At 49.7% G+C, this 20,032-nt stretch overlaps 1 protein-coding gene across 1 annotated transcript; it reads right to left on the bottom strand.

Moving 5' to 3' along the window:
- Positions 1-280: 280 nt before the first annotated feature.
- Positions 281-14,454, bottom strand: NOL6 (nucleolar protein 6). Its single transcript, XM_066367823.1, has 26 exons — positions 14,223-14,454; positions 13,190-13,396; positions 12,991-13,107; positions 9,641-9,820; positions 9,106-9,274; positions 8,732-8,866; positions 8,485-8,648; positions 8,278-8,398; positions 8,007-8,065; positions 7,823-7,924; positions 7,515-7,630; positions 7,168-7,345; positions 6,891-7,013; positions 6,229-6,377; positions 6,001-6,076; positions 5,626-5,766; positions 4,834-4,951; positions 4,598-4,752; positions 4,330-4,493; positions 3,841-3,993; positions 3,526-3,623; positions 2,648-2,772; positions 2,434-2,523; positions 1,846-2,040; positions 1,648-1,749; positions 281-1,474 (listed from the first exon to the last, which is right to left on the bottom strand). The coding sequence occupies exons 1-26, from the start codon at positions 14,274-14,276 to the stop codon at positions 1,325-1,327; spliced, it is 3,441 nt and encodes a 1,146-aa protein (XP_066223920.1). The 5' UTR covers positions 14,277-14,454; the 3' UTR covers positions 281-1,324.
- Between the last annotated feature and the right edge of the window lie 5,578 nt (positions 14,455-20,032).

Below are 20,032 nucleotides of genomic sequence, written 5' to 3'. Positions count from 1 at the left end.
CTTTTCATTATCGCTCAGGCTTTGTTTTTCACCATTACCACCCCACACATTCTGGGCAGAGATCACAAACTAATTCTTTCCTTGAAGGCTTCTGGTGGCCTTCCAGCCCTCCATCTGCCTGGGCGAGGTGCCCCTCTGCACACACTTGCACCCTACTTGAGTATCACACACTGTACTGGGTGCCATGAAACCTATGTTCAAACATGTTCCCTGCCCCCAAAGGGCTTACACATAGGAACAAGGTTAAAATCTTGTGAAAAAGGAAGACAAGCCAAGAACATGAAGAAATAATGTGATTTAATTATAAACCAGAATTTAAAACAGAAGAGTACATCACACTGTACGTGACTGCAAAGTTAACTGAACAGACAGCAACTGCTCTAATATTTCAAAGGAATGGGCAGAGGGATGGAGGTGGAGGGAGTCACACAGTGAGAGGCCAGAGCGGCACTCTGTGCTTCCACATCTCTCCTGGACTGGGGGACCACCGGTCCTCCTATCCCTTCACCTGTCTAGCCTCCTCCTGCCCTCTGTGCTTTCCGTGTCCCTACCCTGGAAAGCAACAGAACCAGCACAGGAGAGCACCACACCCCCTCAACGTGACCCACCAGTCCTCTCCCACTGCTCAGTGCAGGTACTGTGACCATCAGGAAGTGCCACATCTTCTGTGGGTCCCATTTCAAAGCCACAAACGCAATGAGGGGCATGCTGAGGTCTAGGCACACATCCCGGCAATGGGCGGGGGGAAGCCCAGCACCGGGCACATGCCCTCATTTCCAGGCTTCTGGAAGCAGCTCAGGAAGAAAAAACATCCCAGGCCAGGGCTGACAGGTAGATGGGTTCATTCAGTTCCCTCTGAGCCGGCTCCCACACTCACCTCCTGGAAGTTCAGTCAGGTCCAGGGGACTTCATTGAACATCATGGTCCCTGTCCCAATGCTGGGACATTAGACAGAAATTGGGGCAGAACTTTTTTTTTCTATAAAGATTTTATTTATTGATTTTATAGGGGGCAGGGAGAGTGAGAACTATCAACTCATAGTTGTTTCACTTTAGTTGTTCCTCATTTGTCATACGTGCCTTAACTGAGCAAGCCCAGGGTTTCGAACTGGCGACCTCAGCATTCCAGGTTGATGCTCTAACCACTGCACCACCGTAGGCCAGGCAGGACAGGACTTTTGTGGGGGACAATTCAATGTGTTCAGGCCAGCAGGCTCTCCACAGAGGGTCCATATGCAACAAGGGTGGAGGTCCCACCACTGACACCTTGCACCAGAAGTCTAAAGTCCTACTGTCCATCTACTGCTGGTTCCTGGGACTGAAGATCACACAGTCCACCTCTCACTGCGGGCTTCCACAGCCCGGACCAGGCCTTCGCCCAGGATGGCAAAGTCCTCCAGGATTGCTTCTACATTGGGCACCATCACCAGCTCCCCACCTTGAGACACCACCATGCACCCCTTTGCGTTGGAGGCCTGGGGGAATCGGAGAAATGGAATGTCACGAGGTGTACCCAGAGACACCTAGACAAATACACTTCACACCTGACACAGGTGCACTCATGGAGCAAGCCACACACAAACACGCATGCCCCCAGAGAACCATATGTACACACTCAGGAACAGATGGTGGTCACCAGCCAGCATACCTTGAAGGGGTGGGGCTGGAAGCTGGTGGGCTTCCAGAGCACACCAATCACCTCTCCACCATGCTGGTCATAAAAGAAAAGGGCCAGGTCCCCAAAGGCCTCCTAAAAAAGGACAGGACAGAGATAAGAAAACAGGACAGAGCCACTTCCCCGGCTCCAGGTTCCCTCCTCAGGGTCAGTCAGCCCTTCAGGACTTACCCTGAGCTGTGCCAGATAGAGCTGAGGAGGGTCATAGCCCAGCACCGGCATCAAGGAGGAGGGCCCCGGCTTACTAAGCAGGCCCCGGCAGAAGGAGGCAGCGGGCGAGTCCACGGCCTGGCGGTGCCGGGGTATGTGGCGGGAATTCAGGCGGATCAGCACATCGTACATGTCCAAGGGTGGCCGGAACACTGTCTGAGGAAAGACAGGGACGGCTGACAGTGCCCACTTACAGCTGGGAGCTGACCACAAAACCTACATGCCCACCTTGATTCCTCCCTTGCCCTTTGTATGACCACCCATTATAGGTCTGAAGGCTCATTTGAAGGCAGAAACACCAAGACCAGAGGGTGCTAGCTTGGGTCCAGCACGAGGAGCACAGGCTGAAAGCATGGATCTGGGACCCTGGTTTTCCTCCAGGCTCCATCACTGCCAGTCACCCTGGGCAGCTTCAATGCCTTTCTCTGGATTCAGTCTCACTAAACAAGGGGACTGGGCATCCTTTGAGGGCTCCTAGAGACCCAGACTTCCATGGTTCAAAGGCAGAATCCCTAGAGCCCCTGGAGTCAGTCTTGGTCAGGGACTTACCCTGATATCTCCAGGCCCCTGGGGATCCATTAACTGCTTCTCTAGGATACATAAGGCCTCAGCTGCCAGGACCACAAGCCGCTGTAGGATCTGGAGGTACACATATATCAAATAAGTCTGACCTGACCACAGGTCTCTCTTAACTCAGGTGGGGCCTGCCTTTTCCTTGGGGGAAAAAAAAATCACACATTTGGGGACAGAGATGGGATTGCACCTGGGGTGAGGGTGCATCCTGTGTCCATATAGAGCTTTTGCGATCCTGAGGGGTAATGATGACCATGACAGGGAGTTGCGTCCGAGTTGCCAAGAAGTCACTGCGGATCTCCACCTGCTCCTCCACTGTGGACAAGAGGGAATCCTGGCTTACCTGCCCCTCTCCCCCATATACCCTCGGTGGCCTCTGGTCCTCCTTCAATACACAGAGCAGCTATCAAAGGATTTTCCAGTGCCCCTCCACAGGTGGCAAAAGCAATGAAAGGAACACCGAATTTGCCTCAACTGGTCATTAAACTCCCAGCCTCAGCCCAGAGGCAGAATTTTCCACTTCCTGGCACCCGTCTGGGCCTGTACAAGCTGAGGCCTGCCCCCTCACCCCTTCCCACCCTAAGCTGCCACACACCTGGGGAATTAGAAAGCTGACACCCTTCCTCTCCATTGGGACCAGGAGCTCCTCATATTACAACCAGAAATCATCACACCCACCCCTCCCCCACCCCTGCCTAAAAGGTCTGGGTATCTATTCAAGTATGGACCCTTCTCCACTCCCTACTACGAGATTTCTCACTGGGTGTTCAAAGTCCCCCTTCCATTCTCCTCTCCCCTTCACAGGATACCTGGAGGGTAGCCTGTTTAACACCCCCCCACCCCTCACCCCTGGTCCATTCTGTTTCTGGTCATCATGGTGGGCAAACCACATCTCCACAGTCTCAGAGTTCTCTAAAGGCTTGATCTGGGCCTCTTCTTCCTACCAATTTCCCACCTCAAGGCAGTCAGGGTCAGGTGTAGATATCTGGGATGGGGGTGAGGCACAGAAAAAATCTAACAGATTGACAGGGAAAACCGTTGCCTGCCACAGTGCAATGTCCTACTTACCAGTGAGCTCATTGTTGAGATTCACTATAAGGGGATTATTCTTCCAATCAAAGGTTGACACCAGGAAAAGGAACCGAAGGAAGCCCACCTGGGGGGAGCTGAGGGGAAGGAGTGAGCAAAGTGGGGTCCAGCCATAGCCCTTAGCTTCCTGCATCGGGAAGCCTAGACCCCTTGATGTTGATTGAGGGTGTCTCAGAACCCCTTCTCTCACTAGCTTCGGCCACCCCCTCCCATTTGAACTGAAGGTACAGCATGAGGGATGAAAGCTGGCCCCAAGGGGAACTTCCTGGCTAGGGAAAAGTTTGAGGGAATCACCTGGGAGGGGTGAAGGGCTCAGGGTGCAGGAAGAGGGCAGCAGCCACTAGGTCCAGGCTCTCATCAGTGAATCCCTCACCCAAGAGCTGGGCACGCACCCACCGTTTGGCCAGCCGAGCCACCCCGGAGAAGGCTGGGTGCTGCTGCTGAAGTCTGTGAGGGGGAGAGGGAGTGGACATGAGCCCTGGGCACTCACAGTCCGAGAACAGTGTTTCAGTCCTAGCACCACTATTCACTCAACCTTTATCCAACGCTGGCCTCTGTGCTAACACATTCCATGCATAACCTCCTAACTAATGACCTAAGAGGCTGGTTCTAACATTATTCCTACTTTGCAGATGAGAAAAGTTTAAGGTCCAGGGAAAATCCTACCCAAAGGGTTTTAGCCAAAGAAATGGCAAGGCCAGGACTCTAGAATTTGCCTGACACCAGAACTCATATCCCTAACTATTATACCACCTGACCTCCCAAAGACACACGTAGTCATACCCATGCAAGGCACTGGTAAGCAGGGGCAGTTGTTTTGTGTCCTTCTCAAGGCGGAGAGAGGTGGGTGTGTCCCTCAACGAGATCATCCCCTCGGGGCTCCGCATCTCCTTTAGGATCTGGGGCTCCCGTTGGTAGGCCACACGAATCCGGAACACAAACCCATCCTGTTGGGAAAGGGTATGGAGTGGGAGGTATATGTCGGCCTGGGGCACCCTGACACCCATCTCCCTCACCCCCTGGGGGTATCCCTGCCCTACATCAGCCTAACCTTGAGGACATCTGTATGTGTGGCCATGGCCCGGCACTGCAGCCCATGCTGTTGTGTCAGCAGCTCTGCCAGGCGCAGCTGGAAGGCGGCTCGAACGCGCTGTATGGCCTCAGCATCCTGAGGCCACTGACCACTGCCCTCCAGGTGACATACCACTGGGGAGAAGAGTGAGAGGTTTCAGGCTGCAGCTTGGGGTGAGAACAGTCTCCCTAATCCCCTCCCAAGAGCCCTCTCACCAGTCATGGGCTCCACATAGGCTGGGGAGGGCTTGTCCGGCCGGGGCAACAGCGAGGCCCGCTCTCGAAAGGGCTCATGGAAGGAGTAGGCTGGCCAGACTGGAGTGGGTGGGAATACCTATGGAAAGAGGAAGGCTGAAAGAGGGGGCCCTGGAGGCCCTGGCCAAGTGGCTCAGTGGATAAAACAATGACCTGGCACATTAGCCATCTTCTTAACTACCACACAATCAATGAGTACACAACTAACTGGAACTAATGCTTCTCTTTCCCTTCCCCTCTTTCTCTCCCTTCCTCTCTCTCTCTCTGTGGGAAAATTAAAATAAGAGAAAAGTCTGACCAGGCGGTGGCGCGGTGGATGGAGTGTCGGACTGGGATGCAGAGGACCCAGGTTCGAGACCCCGAGGTCGCCAGCTTGAGCGCGGGCTCATCTGGTTTGAGCAAAAGCTCACCAGCTTCAACCCAAGGTCGCTGGCTCCAGCAAGGGGTTACTCGGTCTGCTGAAGACCCACAGTCAAGGCACATATGAGAAAGCAATCAATGAACAACTAAGGTGTTGCAACGCGCAACGAAAAACTTATGATTAATGCTTCTCATCTCTCCATTCCTGTCTGTCTGTCCCTGTCTGACTCTCTATCTCTGTAAAAAATAAATAAATAAATAAAAGAAGAAAAAGGATCCCAGAAGTGGGAAGGGTGGTACCCAACATCAGGAGTTGGGAGGGAGAATACTGGGAAGGTGAAGCAGAGGTGGGATCGCCAAGCGGAAAGGGCTCCCTGCCCTCCTGAGCCTCACCTCAGTGTAGCGCAGCACTGGGTGAGCTCCTTGCACAGCAGACACAGTCAACGGGAGACCTTCCAGCCCCCACAGCAGGCGGCTGAGTTCATCGTAGCAACGCACCACAGCTGCCAGGGCCTCCTCACCTGTGCTGGCGGTCTTTGAGGGAGAAAACAGTCAGGGGTCAGGGGGCTAGGACGCTGTAGAACTCCACCATCACCAGGAAAACTGCCATGGCTCAGGCTGTTGCAGAGCCAGCGCTCCCTCTGCTGGACATTCCGGGAAGAGCAGCCTGGCTGAGGTGGTAAACTTCTCTAACCCCCCATCAATCCAGCCACACAGGCTCCTCTACAATTCTTAACCTTGACTGAAGCCCTGAACCAGGGCTCTTACCTCTTTCAAGCCTTGGATCAGTGCATCCAGAAGGCCCCCCATATAGTGGACACAGTTATTTGGGATGTCAGCATGGCTAAAGGAGAGGCACAGACACAGTATATACATATTGGGGGCTAGGAGTCAGCTGCTGGATGTGAACTGCTTGACCCAAAAGCTTGGGCCAGACCCTCCTAAAAGGCTCCCCAGCCCCCGGGTGCCTCCAGGCATTCAGATGCTAACACTCACAGTGCCAAGAGATGGGCGACCACCTGATGGGGAATAAGGCGCTTCTGGGACATTGAGACTGCCTCCCAGACCACAGCTTCTCGAATGGCTCCATCCTGGAAACGCCGAAGCTCTGAGCGAGGTCCCCAGAACTGGCGGAAGTCAGCAGCCTGAGGAGTAGAAAGGGGTGATTGGAGAGATTAACAAAGAAGGGCTCTGCTGACCAGGTGGTGGCGCAGTGGATAGAGCACCAGACTGGGACGCAGAGGACCCAGGTTCAAAACCCTGAGGTAGCCAGCTTGAGCGCGGGATCATCTAGCTTGAGCAAGGCTCACCAGTTTGAGCCCAAGGTAGCTGGCTTGAGCAAGGGGTCACTTGGTCTGCTGTAGCCCCTCGGTCCAGGCACATATGAGAAAGCAATCAACGAGAAACTAAAGTACTGCTACAAAGAATTGATGCTTCTCATCTCTCTCCCTTCCTGTCTGTCTGTCCCTCTCTGTCTCTATCACAAAAAAAAAAAAAAAAAAAAAAAGAAAAAGAAAAAAAGAAGGGCTCTGTCAGAAATCTCCCTGAAGGGCCTCAATTCAGGTGGCATGAGAACAATCCACCCCACTCCTTCCAATGCGCATGCTGGGTTTCCCAAGATATGGCCGAATCAGTCCTCTGACCCCAGGGCTCCTCACCTCAGGCTGGTCAGCCTCTGGGCCCAGTTCAAGGACACTGTTCAGCCCCTCAGGCCGGAGGAGGAATCCCAGTGTCAAGGTCCCAGAGTCTCTGTGCTTCGGTGGATCCTGGCTGATGTCCCACTGCAGAATGCAGAAAGGCTGAGCGTAACCTAAGAGTCCTCCAGTTTAATCTGGAAAACCACTAATTAGGTGGATGGTGTGCCTTTTGTATCTCCTGAGACCCTGAATCCAACCCTCTTTTAATCCACAAACTCTCTGACCCATATCACCTCACCTCTGAGACTGGGGGCCGAGAGTGGGCCAGCAGGTGCAGCCGGGACCCCAGACCCTTCTCCAGGAGGGTGGTTAGTGGCCCCAAAGCAGCTAAGACATAGTCCCCACCATTGTCCTGCAGCTCTGGCCATAGCTTCAGCCGGTGACATGCTGCCTGCAGACGACTCAGTGGACAGAGACTAGGGGTGGGGCATAAAGAGGGAGAATTAGGTACAGCTGACCTCAAGTTATCACCTCTAGCTCCCCACAACCAGGAAAATCTGAGCACCTGCCTGAGGACCTCTGCCCCTCGCTGTAGCCCCCGGGAAACAGGACTCACTGATATACCCTATTACCCTTTAAACTTACTGTAGGACGTGGTCAAAAGCCCAGATCATGGGTTTGGGAGTCATCAATAGCAGCTGGAATCCATCATCTGCTTTGCTGTCCAACAATACCATCGACAGCTGTGCCTCATGCTGCACCTGGGGCCACAGAGACTTAGAGGTGAGACTTCTACCACTGTACCCCTCCCCTATTGACCTGAGGGTTCAGACCAAGAGACATGCTGGATCTAAGCTCTTTGGAGAGAAGTTTCTGGGGTTCTGGTGCTGGCAGAAGAGACAGAGACTGGACTGGGACATATGGGGAACCTAGGAGTGGGGAACCACTCATACCTGGCGATACGTGCAGGCAGTGACATCAGCACAAAGGTTGAGACAGCCTGAGGAGTCCAGGAAGACAACAGGGAAGGCCTGGTGGAAGTCAGCCAGGGCCGGCTTGGAGGGGTGGAGAGAAGCCAGTCAGGGTGGGGGCTTACCTTCAGGTCTCCTTGCCCAGATCCAGCCCTGCCCCACTCACCAAGCTGGGATCTGAGCTGAAACATAAACTGATCCCGTTGACTGTCAGATCTGTGGTGGCTGAGGTGAACCAGAGGTGGGTGTCAGAAAGTATTCCCCGCCCTGGGGACCCAGACCGAATGACACCCTCCCTCTGGTTAGGTAGCAGCAACTGCCTCTGGGACTCAGTTTGCTCATCTGTCTGATGGCAAGAAACTGAATTTTCCCTGACACGATGAGAGGATTTCCAGGGTAAGTAAAACCCTTGGCCCTTCCGAGTCTAGCCGCCTCACCCAGAAACTGCAGGATACTTCTCAGGACCTGGTAGCCACTCATGGTGGTGTGGATCTTGCGTGTGGACACAAGGAAGGCAACCAGCATGGAGACAAGGAACCCACTAAATCCTCCCAGGCCCTGAAAGAAAGATGAAGAGAGAGGCCTAAACTCAGAGCCAGACCACCACTCAGCAAGGCAGGGAAGCTGGTCCATTCCCAACTCACCTTATCCAGTTCTCGCTGCCGTAGCCAGATCTTCAGAAGTGCCACCCCATCCTTCAGCCCCAAGGCTGAGCCCAGCACAGTTGATAACAACTTCACATGGGACTCCAGGGCTATGTCCTGCAGGACCCATGTGTTATAGTGGGGGGTGGGGGGCTCTGGACTACCTGTGGAAGGAAAGGAAAACCATGAGAAAAGTTCTCATAATACCCTTCCCTCCGGCTCCACCCTGACACCAGTGCCTGCTCACCATCCCCTGGAGGATTTTGCCCTCGGTACCAGGCAGAACGCACATTGTTCTTAGAGGGCAGTAGACGGCACAGGCGGAAGAAGTCAGGTGGAGGGCACAGATGGAGACGTACAGTGACCAGGTGCTCATCCTTCCCTGGGAGGGGACAAAGGGTGCCGAGACCCTGAAGCCCCTGGAGCCAGAGGAGCCCCTGCACCACCGTTCACCTACTTAAGGGCCCCATGCACTCCCACCTCAGAATTTGAGGTCCCTATAGCTTCTTCAAAACTGAGGTCCAAGCTTCTCCCCTTGGACTTAAGGACCTTATGTTTCCCCCACTGGACCTGTCACCTGTCACCCCATACTGTTCCCACAGCCCAGTGTGTGCCTCCTACCACGAGGCCGCAGCAGCAGCAAGGGTTTCAGGTGGCAGCCATTGGTGTAGGAGAAGCGAACACTGCCAAAGAGGGGATCTTGGGCCAGGTGGTGAGCCAAGTGGGCTAGGTAGAGGGCACGCTTGCGGAAGTAGCGCTGGTTTAACCCATCCTTGTCCTGTAAGATCTCCTGGAGAGGGTCCGGAAGAGACAGAGAGCCAGGCACTAAGTACTTGCTATTGGAGAGCTTAGGGGCCTAGATGACACCAAGGTGAAAGTTATAGCTTAGTGACTCCAGGGATTCTCCGCTGGCCAACTTCCTAAGTCAGGGCTTATGAGCAGCACCATACTCAGTTCACAAAGGTTAAAGGGGGCAGCAAATGGCCCAAGGGCTCATCTAAGTGGCCCTCTAAAGATGACACAGTGGTTTATCCTTTTGATTTAGAATTCAGATTTCAATCTACTGGCAAGTAGCAGGTGGGAAAAAAAGAGAGACTCTAGGATTTGTGGGTGGTACAATGGCAGGCCTCCCCATCCCCTAAACTCTGAACCTCACCCTGGGCATGGTCAGTGCCACATCCACATTGATGTCCGGCCGGATGCAGGTGCCCAGAAGGTAGCTGCCCACAACAGTGACCTGGGCTGGGGGCAGGAAGTGGAAACAGCCCTTCACAGTATAGGGTACTTGGTGGAGAGGGACTCGAACCCCAGCTGGGAGCCATGCCTGGTCAGTCAGCTGTGGAAACAGATAATGATACACATTGACTTGATTGCCTTCTGGACATGTTCCCTGAATGTCTAGTACAACTCTCAAATACAAAATGTCAACATGTTTGAAATCAAACTCCTGATCTTGTAAACACATTTTCCCCATTAAAGCAACTCCAGCCCTGGCCGGTTTGCTTAGTGGTAGAGCGTCGGCCTAGCGTGCAAGAGTCTTGGGTTCGATTCCCAGCCAGGGCACACAGAAGAAGCACCCATCTGCTTCTCCACCCCTCCCCCTCTCCTTCCTCTGTCTCTCTCTTCCCCTCCCGCAGCCAAAGCTCCATTGGAGCAAGGTTGGCCCTGGCACTGAGGATGGCTCCATGGCCTCTGCCTCAGGCGCTAGAATGGCTCTGGTTGCAACAGAGCGATGCCCCAGATGGGCAGAGCATTGCCCCTGGTGGGCATGTTGGGTGGATCCCGGTCGGGCGCATGAGGGAGTCTGTCGACTGCCTCCCCATTCCCAACTTCAGAAAAATACAAAAATAAATAAATAAATAAATAAATAAATAAAGCAACTCCATACTAGATGCTCAAACCAAAAACATTTAAATCACCATTTGTTAAAAAACACCCATTTCACTTTCCAAAGGGATCCAGACATGACCACCTCTCTATTTCTCTACTCTAGTCTGAACCACCACCATTTTTCAGTGGATCACTGTATAAAAGGTTCCTAATTTCTGTTATTTTATCTTTTCCCCACTCTGTTCTACTTTCACCATAACAACCTAAGTGAACTTTTAGATCACATCAATGCTCTACAAAAACAGACAAAAATCCCTGTGGTAGCCCCGTTTCACCTAGAGCAACAGCTTTAGTCTTGTTTTGGTGCACAAGACCCTGCATGAAATGCCCCGTCCTCCGTTATTTTTCTGAACTCATCTCCTTCTATTCCTCTCATTCATTCCAAGGAACATACCAGACCTACTCCTGCCTTCGAGCCTTTACAATGGCTATTTCTCTTTTCTAGAATGCTCTTCTTCCCTTAGATATATATCTATATGGCTAACTCACTCCCTGCAAATCTTCACATAAATGTCACTTCACAAACACACAATACAGTGTACAGAAGATGTGTTGTAGAATTGTGTAGAATTGTGCACATGAGCCTGACCTGGAATGGCACAGTGGATAAACTGTCGACCTGGAATGCTGAGCTCACCAGTTCAAAACTCTGGGCATGCCCAGCCAAGGCACAAACAAGAAGCAACCATGAGTTGAGGCTCCCTGCTCCTCTCTCCCCACCCTTTCTTTCTTTCTCTCTCTCTCTCCTCTCTCTAACCAGCCCTGGCCAGATGGCTCGGTTGATTACAGCAGTGGTCCCCAACCCCCAGGCCATGGACCGGTACCGGTCCGTGGGCCATTTGGTACCGGTCCACAGAGAAAGAATAAATAACTTACATTATTTCCATTTTATTTATATTTAAGACTGAACGATGTTTTAGTTTTAAAAAATGACCAGATTCCTTCTGTTACATCCGTCTAAGACTCATTCTTGACGCTTGTCTCGGTCACGTGATACATTTATCCATCCCACCCTAAAGGCCGGTCCGTGAAAATATTTTCTGACATTAAACCGGTCCGTGGCCCAAAAAAAGTTGGGGACCACTGGGTTAGAGCATCGTCCCGAGGTGCAGAGGTTGCAAGTTCAATCTCCAGTCAGGAGACATACAGGAAAAGATTGATGTTCCTGTCTCTCTCTCCCTTCCCCTCTTACTAAAAATCAATAAATTAAATAAATAAATAAAATTTAAATTTGTTAACCAGTGATACCCTAATAAATTTAACTTAAAAAACAAAAATAGCCTGACCAGGCGGTGGCGCAGTGGATAGAGCATTGGACTGGGATGCAGAGGATCCAGGTTCGAGACCCCGCGGTCGCCAGATTGAGCACGAACTCATCTGGTTTGAACAAAAAGCCCACCAGCTTGAACCCAAGGTTGCTGGCTCCAGCAAGGGGTTACTCGGTCTGCTGAAGCCCCGTGGTCAAGGCACATATGAGAAAGCAATCAATGAACAACTAAGGTGTTGCAACGGGCAATAAAAAACTAATGACTGATGCTTCTCATCTCTCTCCGTTCCTGTCTGTCTGTCCCTGTCTATCTCTCTCTCTCTCTGGAAAAAAAAAAAAAAAAAAAAAAATATATATATATATATATATATATAAAATTGCAAACCACTTCATTTGATATTCCCATAACCTCCTGACCTTGTCCTACTTTTTCCTTTTTTCATAGTGCTTACCACCTCCTAACATTGCCTTACGGTTTACTTGTCATGCTTTTACCCATTTTATTTTTCTTGAGAGTGAGAAAGAGACAGGCAGGGAGAGAGATGAGAAGCATCAACTTGTAGTTGTGTCATTTTATTTTTGTGACAGAGACCTAGAGAGTCAGAGAGAGGGACAGATAGGGACAGACAGGAAGGGAGATGAGACACAACAATTCTTCGTTGTGGCACCTTAGTTGTCCATTGATTGCTTTCTCATACGTGCCTTGACCAGGGGGCTACAACAGACTGAGTGACCTCTTGCTTGAGCCAGCGACCCTGGGCTCAAGCTGGTGACCTTGGGGTCTCGAACCTGGGTCCTCCACGTCCCAGTCCGACGCTCTATCCATTGCACCACTGCCTGGACAGGCATAGTTGTGTCACTTTAGTTGTTCATTGATAGCTTCTCATACATGCCTTAAGGGGGGCTCAACCTGAGCCAGTGACCCCTTGCTCATGCCAGCGTCCTAGGGATCATGTCTATGATCCTACGCTCAAACCTGAGACCCTGCACTCAAGCCAGGTGAGCCTGTGCTCAAGGCTGCAACCTCAGGATGTCAAACCTGGGACCTCAATGCTCTATGCACTGTATCACCACCAGTCAGGCTCATTATCTACTGTCCACAACTCCAAACTAGAATATAGGCTGCTTTATTCACTAATGTAACCTAAGAACACAACTACTACAAGGCACATAAGTGTTTGCTAAATGAATGAACATGTGACTGACTGCAACCCCAGGTGAGCCTCCTGGCTGTGAGAATGAACTCCCCAGAACCCTAACCCCTCCAGAAAATTGCAAGGCTCCTATTTCAGATGCTCCCACTAAGGACCTCTTCTGGGTTTTCTGGCTCCCTATACCACCAGTCTTACCTCTGTCTCAGGGGTTGAGGGCACCTTCATGATTCGCCGGTTAACATCCTGTAGGAAAGCATCAATCCGTTCCTTCTTCTTCTCTGACAGACTCACTTCCTTCAGTACCTCCTCTACCTGTAAAGGGTGGCAGAGAGTCCTTCAGCCTTAGGATCTCAGGCCTGCCCCTCTAACCTAAGCCTCAGCCACAGAACTGTACCTGTAAACGAAGCAAGCTGGAGTGGAACAGGCTCTCAGTCTCCCGAAGGCGATTCAGCTCCTCACTGGTAGGTTCCTTGTACAGTTCTGCCCGGCTAAGCTTCACTGGCTGCAGGAGGCCCTCCACTGGAGACCCAGCTACTACATGCTTCTTTGAGAATTTCTTCTTCCTTTCCTTAACTTTGCCTTCCAGAGCTGGCTCCATCATCTGTGGCCAGTAAGAGAGTAGCCAGTGTGAGATCATAGATGTTTAGTGTCCACTACCTGCACCATGACAGGATGTGGAAAAAACTCTACAAGCTTCTGGTCTCTTTTTTAAAAGGCGAATTAGATTGTGTAAAACTCCTGATAATCATTACTTAGAACTAATGATTAGTTCTAATGAACTTTAGACTGAAAACTCCTTGAGTTGAGGGCTCCCTGTCTACCTGACAGCACAAGCATGGAGCACTGCTTGGAGCTGGTAGCAGTACTAGCTGACTGAGCCCAACCCTAACCAATGCCTGAGCTCCCTGTATTTCCAGGTACCGTACATCAGGATGCTTCTTCTTCTGCTGGCTTAGTCCTGGGACTTTGCATATGCCATCTCCACTCTTGTTCTGTTCAAATTCTGCCAGGTTCCACTTCCACTAGCAAAACCTGACTGTAGACTGTATACATTACTACACAATTAGTGATGGAAAGAGCTAAGTCACCCAATCCTCACAATAATCCTGAAAGCAAACAGACACTTGAAGGAAGTCCCATGAGCTCAAGATTGCACACTTGGTATGCCTACACTGTGAGCAGATTTCAAACTCTGGTGTGGGGGTTCCCAAACCTTCTCAATTACAGCCCTGGACCCCGCCCCCATCGACACACAGGAAAGCCTTACTGGAGCGCTCCTGGAGCGCCACCATGTGCCCCACGCTGGAAGGATCCGGCGAATAGAGCTCCTCTACAGGGGACCGCTCTAGTATTCTTTGCTGGCGAGCGGTTAGGCTTTGACACTTCCAACACGCTAAGCATCCCTTCCTCTCAGGTGTCTAACCCACCTCCGGATCCCCAGCAGCTCCGCGAAGCTGTGCTCCCGCAGGCGCTGGTCCCATCCCTCCAGGTCGTCTCGCTCCCACAATCCGGGTTTAAAGCCAGCTGCACAACTTCTTCCTACCGTGACAGAACTGCTGAAACCCCTCCGCACAACCTGAAAGCCCTCAGTAGACTTGCAAACCCCAAAAGATCTGCCGGGATACTCCAAGATTTCCAGTTAGGGCAGTCCCAGAGCACGCCTTCAAACCTCGTGCAGCAGAACCCCTCCCCGCTTCAAAGCAATTGGGCGAGTGCCCCCACGATTTGCTCGCCATTGGTTTCTGTCACTCTCCAGGACCTCCCATTATGGGGGTGGAGCCAAGTAGGGTTTGATTTACGTCTCTTTGCGACATCAGACCGGAAGACTTCCCGTAGATTGGTGGTTGCTTCCTTTTTCTCACTTCCTCCACTTGGGTTTAAAAGGCAAGGGTGGAGCTAATTTGAAATCTCTGGGCTGGGTTTATTTATAACGCTGATTTGTCTAGTTTTCTTTGTGTGTGTGTGTGTGTGACAGAGTGAGACAGAGAGAGGGACAAATCAGGACAGATAGATAGGAAGAGAGAGAGATGAAAAGCATCAGTTCTTCGTGGTGGCACCTTAGTAGTTAATTGACTGCTTTCTCATATGTGCCTTGAGACGGAGGTCGCTACAGCAGAGTGAGTGACCCCTTGCTCAAGCCAGCGACTTTGGGGTCATGTCTATAATTCCATGCTCAAGCCAGCGACCCCGTGCTCAAGCCTGATGAGCCTGTGCTCAAGCTGGATGAGCCTGCACTTAAGCAGGTGACCTTGGGGTTTTGAACCAGGGTACTGTACATCCCAGGCCAATGCTCTATCCACTACACTACAGCCTGGTCAGGCAACATTTTATTTCTTGATGCAAGATCATGCATGAATTTAGACATATTTCATTTCTCTCTCGCTCAATCTGTAACATTTCATAACCTCTCCCTTTTTTGATCTATTGTGACTTTTTTTTTTTTTTTCATTTTTAGAGAGGAGAGAGAGACAGAGAGGGAGAAGGGGGAGGAACTGGAAGCATCAACTCCCATATGTGCCTTGACCAGGCAAGCCCAGGGTTTCGAACCGGTGACCTCAGCATTTCCAGGTCTACGGGAAGTCTTCCGGTCTGATGTCGCTTTATCCACTGCGCCACCATAGGTCAGGCCTATGGCAACGTTTTTTATTTTTCTGAAGCTAGAAATGGAGAGGCATTCAGACAGACTCCCGCATGTGCCCGACCGGGATCCACCCAGCATGTCCACCAGGGGGCGATGCTCTACCCATCTGGGGCGTCGCTCTGTTGCAACCAGAGCCATTCTAGCGCATGAGGCAAAGGCCACCGAGCCATCCTCAGTGCCCCGGCCATCTTTGCTCCAATGGAGCCTCTGCTGCGGGAGGTGAAGAGAGACAGAGAGGAAGGAGAGGGGGAGGGGTGGAGAAGCAGATGGGCGCTTCTCCTGTGTGCCCTGGCCGGGAATCAAACCCAGGACTCCTGCACGCCAGGCCGACGCTCTACCACTGAGCCAACCGGCCAGGGCCTGTGACAACGTTTTTAAAAATTGTTTTTAGAAGGAGGGAGAGAGCAAGAGAGAAAAACAATGATCTGTTCTCTATGTGCCCTGACTAGGGATCAAATCCATAGTCTTTTTTTGTCTTCTTTGTCTTCTTTTCCAAGTGAGAAGAGGGGAGATAGAGAGACAGATTCCTATATACACCCTGACCAGTATCCACCCAGCAACCCCCCATGTGGCATGGATGTGCTGTCTGGGGCCATGCTTGCAACTGATCTATTTTTAGCACCTGAGGTAAGGGCTCCATGGAGCCATCCTCAGTGCTCAGGGATAATTAGCTGCAACCAATCGAACCATGGCTGTGGGAGGGGGAGAAAGAGAAAAGGGGAAAGGGCAGGGGTGGAGAAGGAGATGGTCGCTTTTCCTGTGTGCCGTGACCAGGAATCAAACCCAGGACATCCACATGCCAGGCCAACGCTCTACCAATGAGCCAACCTATTAGGGCCAAACCCACAATCTTTGCATTTTGGGATGACGGCTTAACCAACCAAGCTATCCAGCCAGGGCTTATGAGAACATTTTTTTTTTATAAATAAATTTTTATTTTAATGGGGTGACATCAATAAATCAGGGTACATACATTCAAAGAAAACATTTCCAGGTTATCTTGTCATTTAGTTCTGTTGCATACCCATCACCCGAAGAGAGATCGTCCTCCGCCACCCTCCATCCAGTTCTCTGTACCCCTCCCCCTCCCCCTCTCCCTCCTTCCCTCCCCCCACCCCCTGTAACCACCACACTCCTGTCCATGTCTCTTAGTCTCGCTTTTATGTCCCACCAATGTATGGAATCCTGCAGTTCCTGTTTTTTTCTGATTCGCTTATTTCACCCCGCACAATGCTACCAAGACTCCACCATTCCGCTGTAAGTGATCCGATGTCATCATTTCTCCTAGCTGAATAGTATACCATGGTGTATATGTGCCCCATCCTCTTCATCCAGTCCTCTATTTATTTTTTTTTACAGTGATTAAAAGCCTTTAAGCAAACTCTTGGCCAATACAGCAAGAATCCCTAAAAGAGTAGTGTCCTTAACATGTTCACCAAGTCCAAGTTGGCCCCATCACCATGCCAAATCCCTGAAAAATGCAACCCAAGACAACATTTTTGAAGAATATAAGACAATTTCTTTTAATAGCTTTTTATTTTATTTTTTTAATTAATTTTTTTATTGATTTGAGAGAGAGAGAGAAACATTGACTGGTTGTTCCACTTACTTTTGCGTTCATTGATTGATTCTTGTATGTGCCCTGACTGGGGATTAAACCTGCAACCTTGGTATATGGGGATGACACTCTAGCCCAGGGGTAGTCAACCTTTTTATACCTACCGCCTACTTTTGTATCTCTGTTAGTAGTAAAATTTTCTAACCACCCATCGGTTCCACAGTAATGGTGATTTATAAAGTAGGGAAGTAACTTTACTTTATAAAATTTATAAAGCAGAGTTACAGCAAGTTAAAGCATATAATAATAATTACTTACCAAATACTTTATGTCAGATTTTCACTAAGTTTGGCAGAATAAATCTTTATAAAACAACTTACTATAGTTAATCTATCTTTTTATTTATACTTTGGTTGCTCTGCTACCACCCACCATGAAAGCTGGAAAGCCCACTAGCGGGCAGTAGGGACCAGGTTGACTACCACTGCTCTAACCAACTGATCTACCCAGCCATGGCTAATAGCTTTTTCTTTTAAAAAATATTTGTTTGTTTGTTTGTTTGTTTGTTTAGAGAAAGAGAGAAAGGAAGGGAGAGAGAGAGATGAGGAGGCACAGGAAGTGTCAACTCTCATATGTGCCTTGACCAGCCAAGCCCAGGGTTTTGAACCGGCAACTTCAGCATTCCAGGTTAATGTTTTATCCATTGAACCACCACAGGTCAGGCTCATAACTTTTTATTGTATTGCTTTTAGGGAGAGAGAGGAAGGGAGAGAGGGAGAGAGAGACAGGAACAGCAATCTGTTCCTTGTATGTGCCCTGACCACAGATCAAACTGGCAACCTTGGGATATCAGGACAATGCTTTAACCAACTGAGTTACCTGGACAGGGCTTGAAGTAATTATTTGCTGTTCCCAAATAAACCCATTTTTGCTGGTAAAATAACTGACTTTTATTTTTAAAATCAACACTCCCAATTGTTCATAGAATGAAATAAAAATTTCTAGAAGGCCATGATCAATATGGTCCCTTACTTGCTATCTCATCCTTTTTGTTTTTGTTTTTTTTATAACCCTACCCCTTGCTTGCTTAGCTGTACCAATATCAGCCTTCTTTCAATTCCTTGACTGTATCAAGTTCTTTCCCACAGCAGAGATTTGAGCCAAGCTGTTTGGTCTGCCTGGAATGCTTTTCTTGATTTTTTCTTCTTTTTATCCTTCAGCTCTCAGAATATATGTCATCTCTTTAGTTAGGTCTTTACTGAATCTAAAATGTTTTCCTTTGGCCCTGGCTGGTTGGCTCAGTGGTAGAGTGTTGGCCCGGCATGTCGATGTCCCAGGTTCAATTTCTGGTCAGGGCACACAGGAGAAGCAACTATCTCTTCCACCCCTTCCCTTCTCCCTTTTCTCTCTTTCTCTCTCTCTCTCTCCCCTTCCCGCAGTCATGGCTCAATTGGTTTGAGCACATTGGCCCAACACTGAGAATGGCTCTGTGGAGCCTCCACCTGAGGCACTAACAATAGATTGGTTGCAAGCATGGCCCCAGTTGGGCAGAGCATCAGCCCCAGATTGGGTTTGCCAGGTGGATCCTGGTTGGGGTGTATGCAGGAGTCTGTCTAACTCCCCACCTCTCCCTTAGAAAAGAAGGAAAAAAATGTTTTTCCTTATCTCCCCATTTATGTTACTTTTAGAACTTAAAAATATTTTTTTGATTGTTTATCAGTTATCTATCTTTTTGTACTTCACTTTGAATCCATAAAAACAAGGACTGGGTCTACATGCCGTGTCTAAAACACTGTAAATATTCAATAAATGTCTACTGAATGAATGAATTTGACCACTGTAAACCTTCTAGCCTTGTCTCTTACCATTGCCTCCATCAAATTTTATGGCCAGCCACATTGAACTACTTGGAGTTTCCCTACGCTATCTTGCACTCATGTCCTGCACCTTTGAACTTGCTGCCTACTTTGCTCAGAATTTTTTTTTTAATTTTTTATTTCATTTATTTATTTTTAGAGAGGAGAGACAGAGAGGGAGAGAGAGAGACAGAGAGGGAGAGAGAGACAAAGAGAGAGAAGGGGGGAGGAGCTGGAAGCATCAACTCCCATATGTGCCTTGACCAGGCAAGCCCAGGGTTTCGAACCAGCAACCTCAGCATTTCCAGGTTGACGCTTTATCCACTGCGCCACCACAGGTCAGGCCAGAATTTTTTTTTTTAACAGAGACAGAGAGAATCAGGGAGAGGGATAGGCAGGGACAGACAGACAGGAACGAAGAGATGAGAAGCATCAATCATTAGTTTTTCGTTGTGCATTGCGACACCTTAATTGTTCATTGATTGCTTTCTCATACGTGCCTTGACCATGGGCCTTCAGCAGACCGAGTAACCCCTTGCTCGAGCCAGCGACCTTGGGCTCAAGCTGGTGAGCTTTTGCTCAAACCAGATGAGCCCGCGCTCAAGGTGGCGACCTCGGGGCCTCGAACCTGGGTCTTACCCATCCCAGTCTGACGCTCTATCCACTGTGCCACTGCCTGGTCAGGTCAGAATTTTTTTTTAATGTTTGTTTGAACCAAACTGACAACATATTTTGAAGAACAAGATCTTAAATACTCCTCAGAATGTTTTGATTGTCTTTCCCCCAGCTTTATTGAAATATGATTGACAGATATCATTGTTTAAGTTTAAGGTATACAATGTGATGATTTGTTACATGTATATATCTCAAAATGATTACCACAATACGGTTAGTTAACGTATTTAACACAGCCTTCACCTCACATAACAACCATTTGTTGTGGTGGTGGTGATGGTGATGGTGAAAACATTTAAGAGCTACTCTCTTAACAAGTTTCAAGTATACAATATAGTATATATATTTTTTAAATAATTTTTTTTTTACAGAGACAAGGAGTCAGAGAGAGGGACAGACAGACAGGAAGGGAGAGACATGAGAAGCATCAATTCTTCATTGCAGCTACTTAGTTGTTTAGTGATTGCTTTCTCATATGTGCCTTGACTGGGGGGCTACAGCAGAGCA

The sequence above is a fragment of the Saccopteryx leptura genome, chromosome 2 (assembly GCF_036850995.1).
Source record: "Saccopteryx leptura isolate mSacLep1 chromosome 2, mSacLep1_pri_phased_curated, whole genome shotgun sequence".
Taxonomy (NCBI): Eukaryota; Metazoa; Chordata; class Mammalia; order Chiroptera; family Emballonuridae; genus Saccopteryx; species Saccopteryx leptura.
The sequence above is the reverse complement of the archived record's forward strand: the minus strand, read 5'-3'. Positions and strand labels throughout refer to the sequence as shown.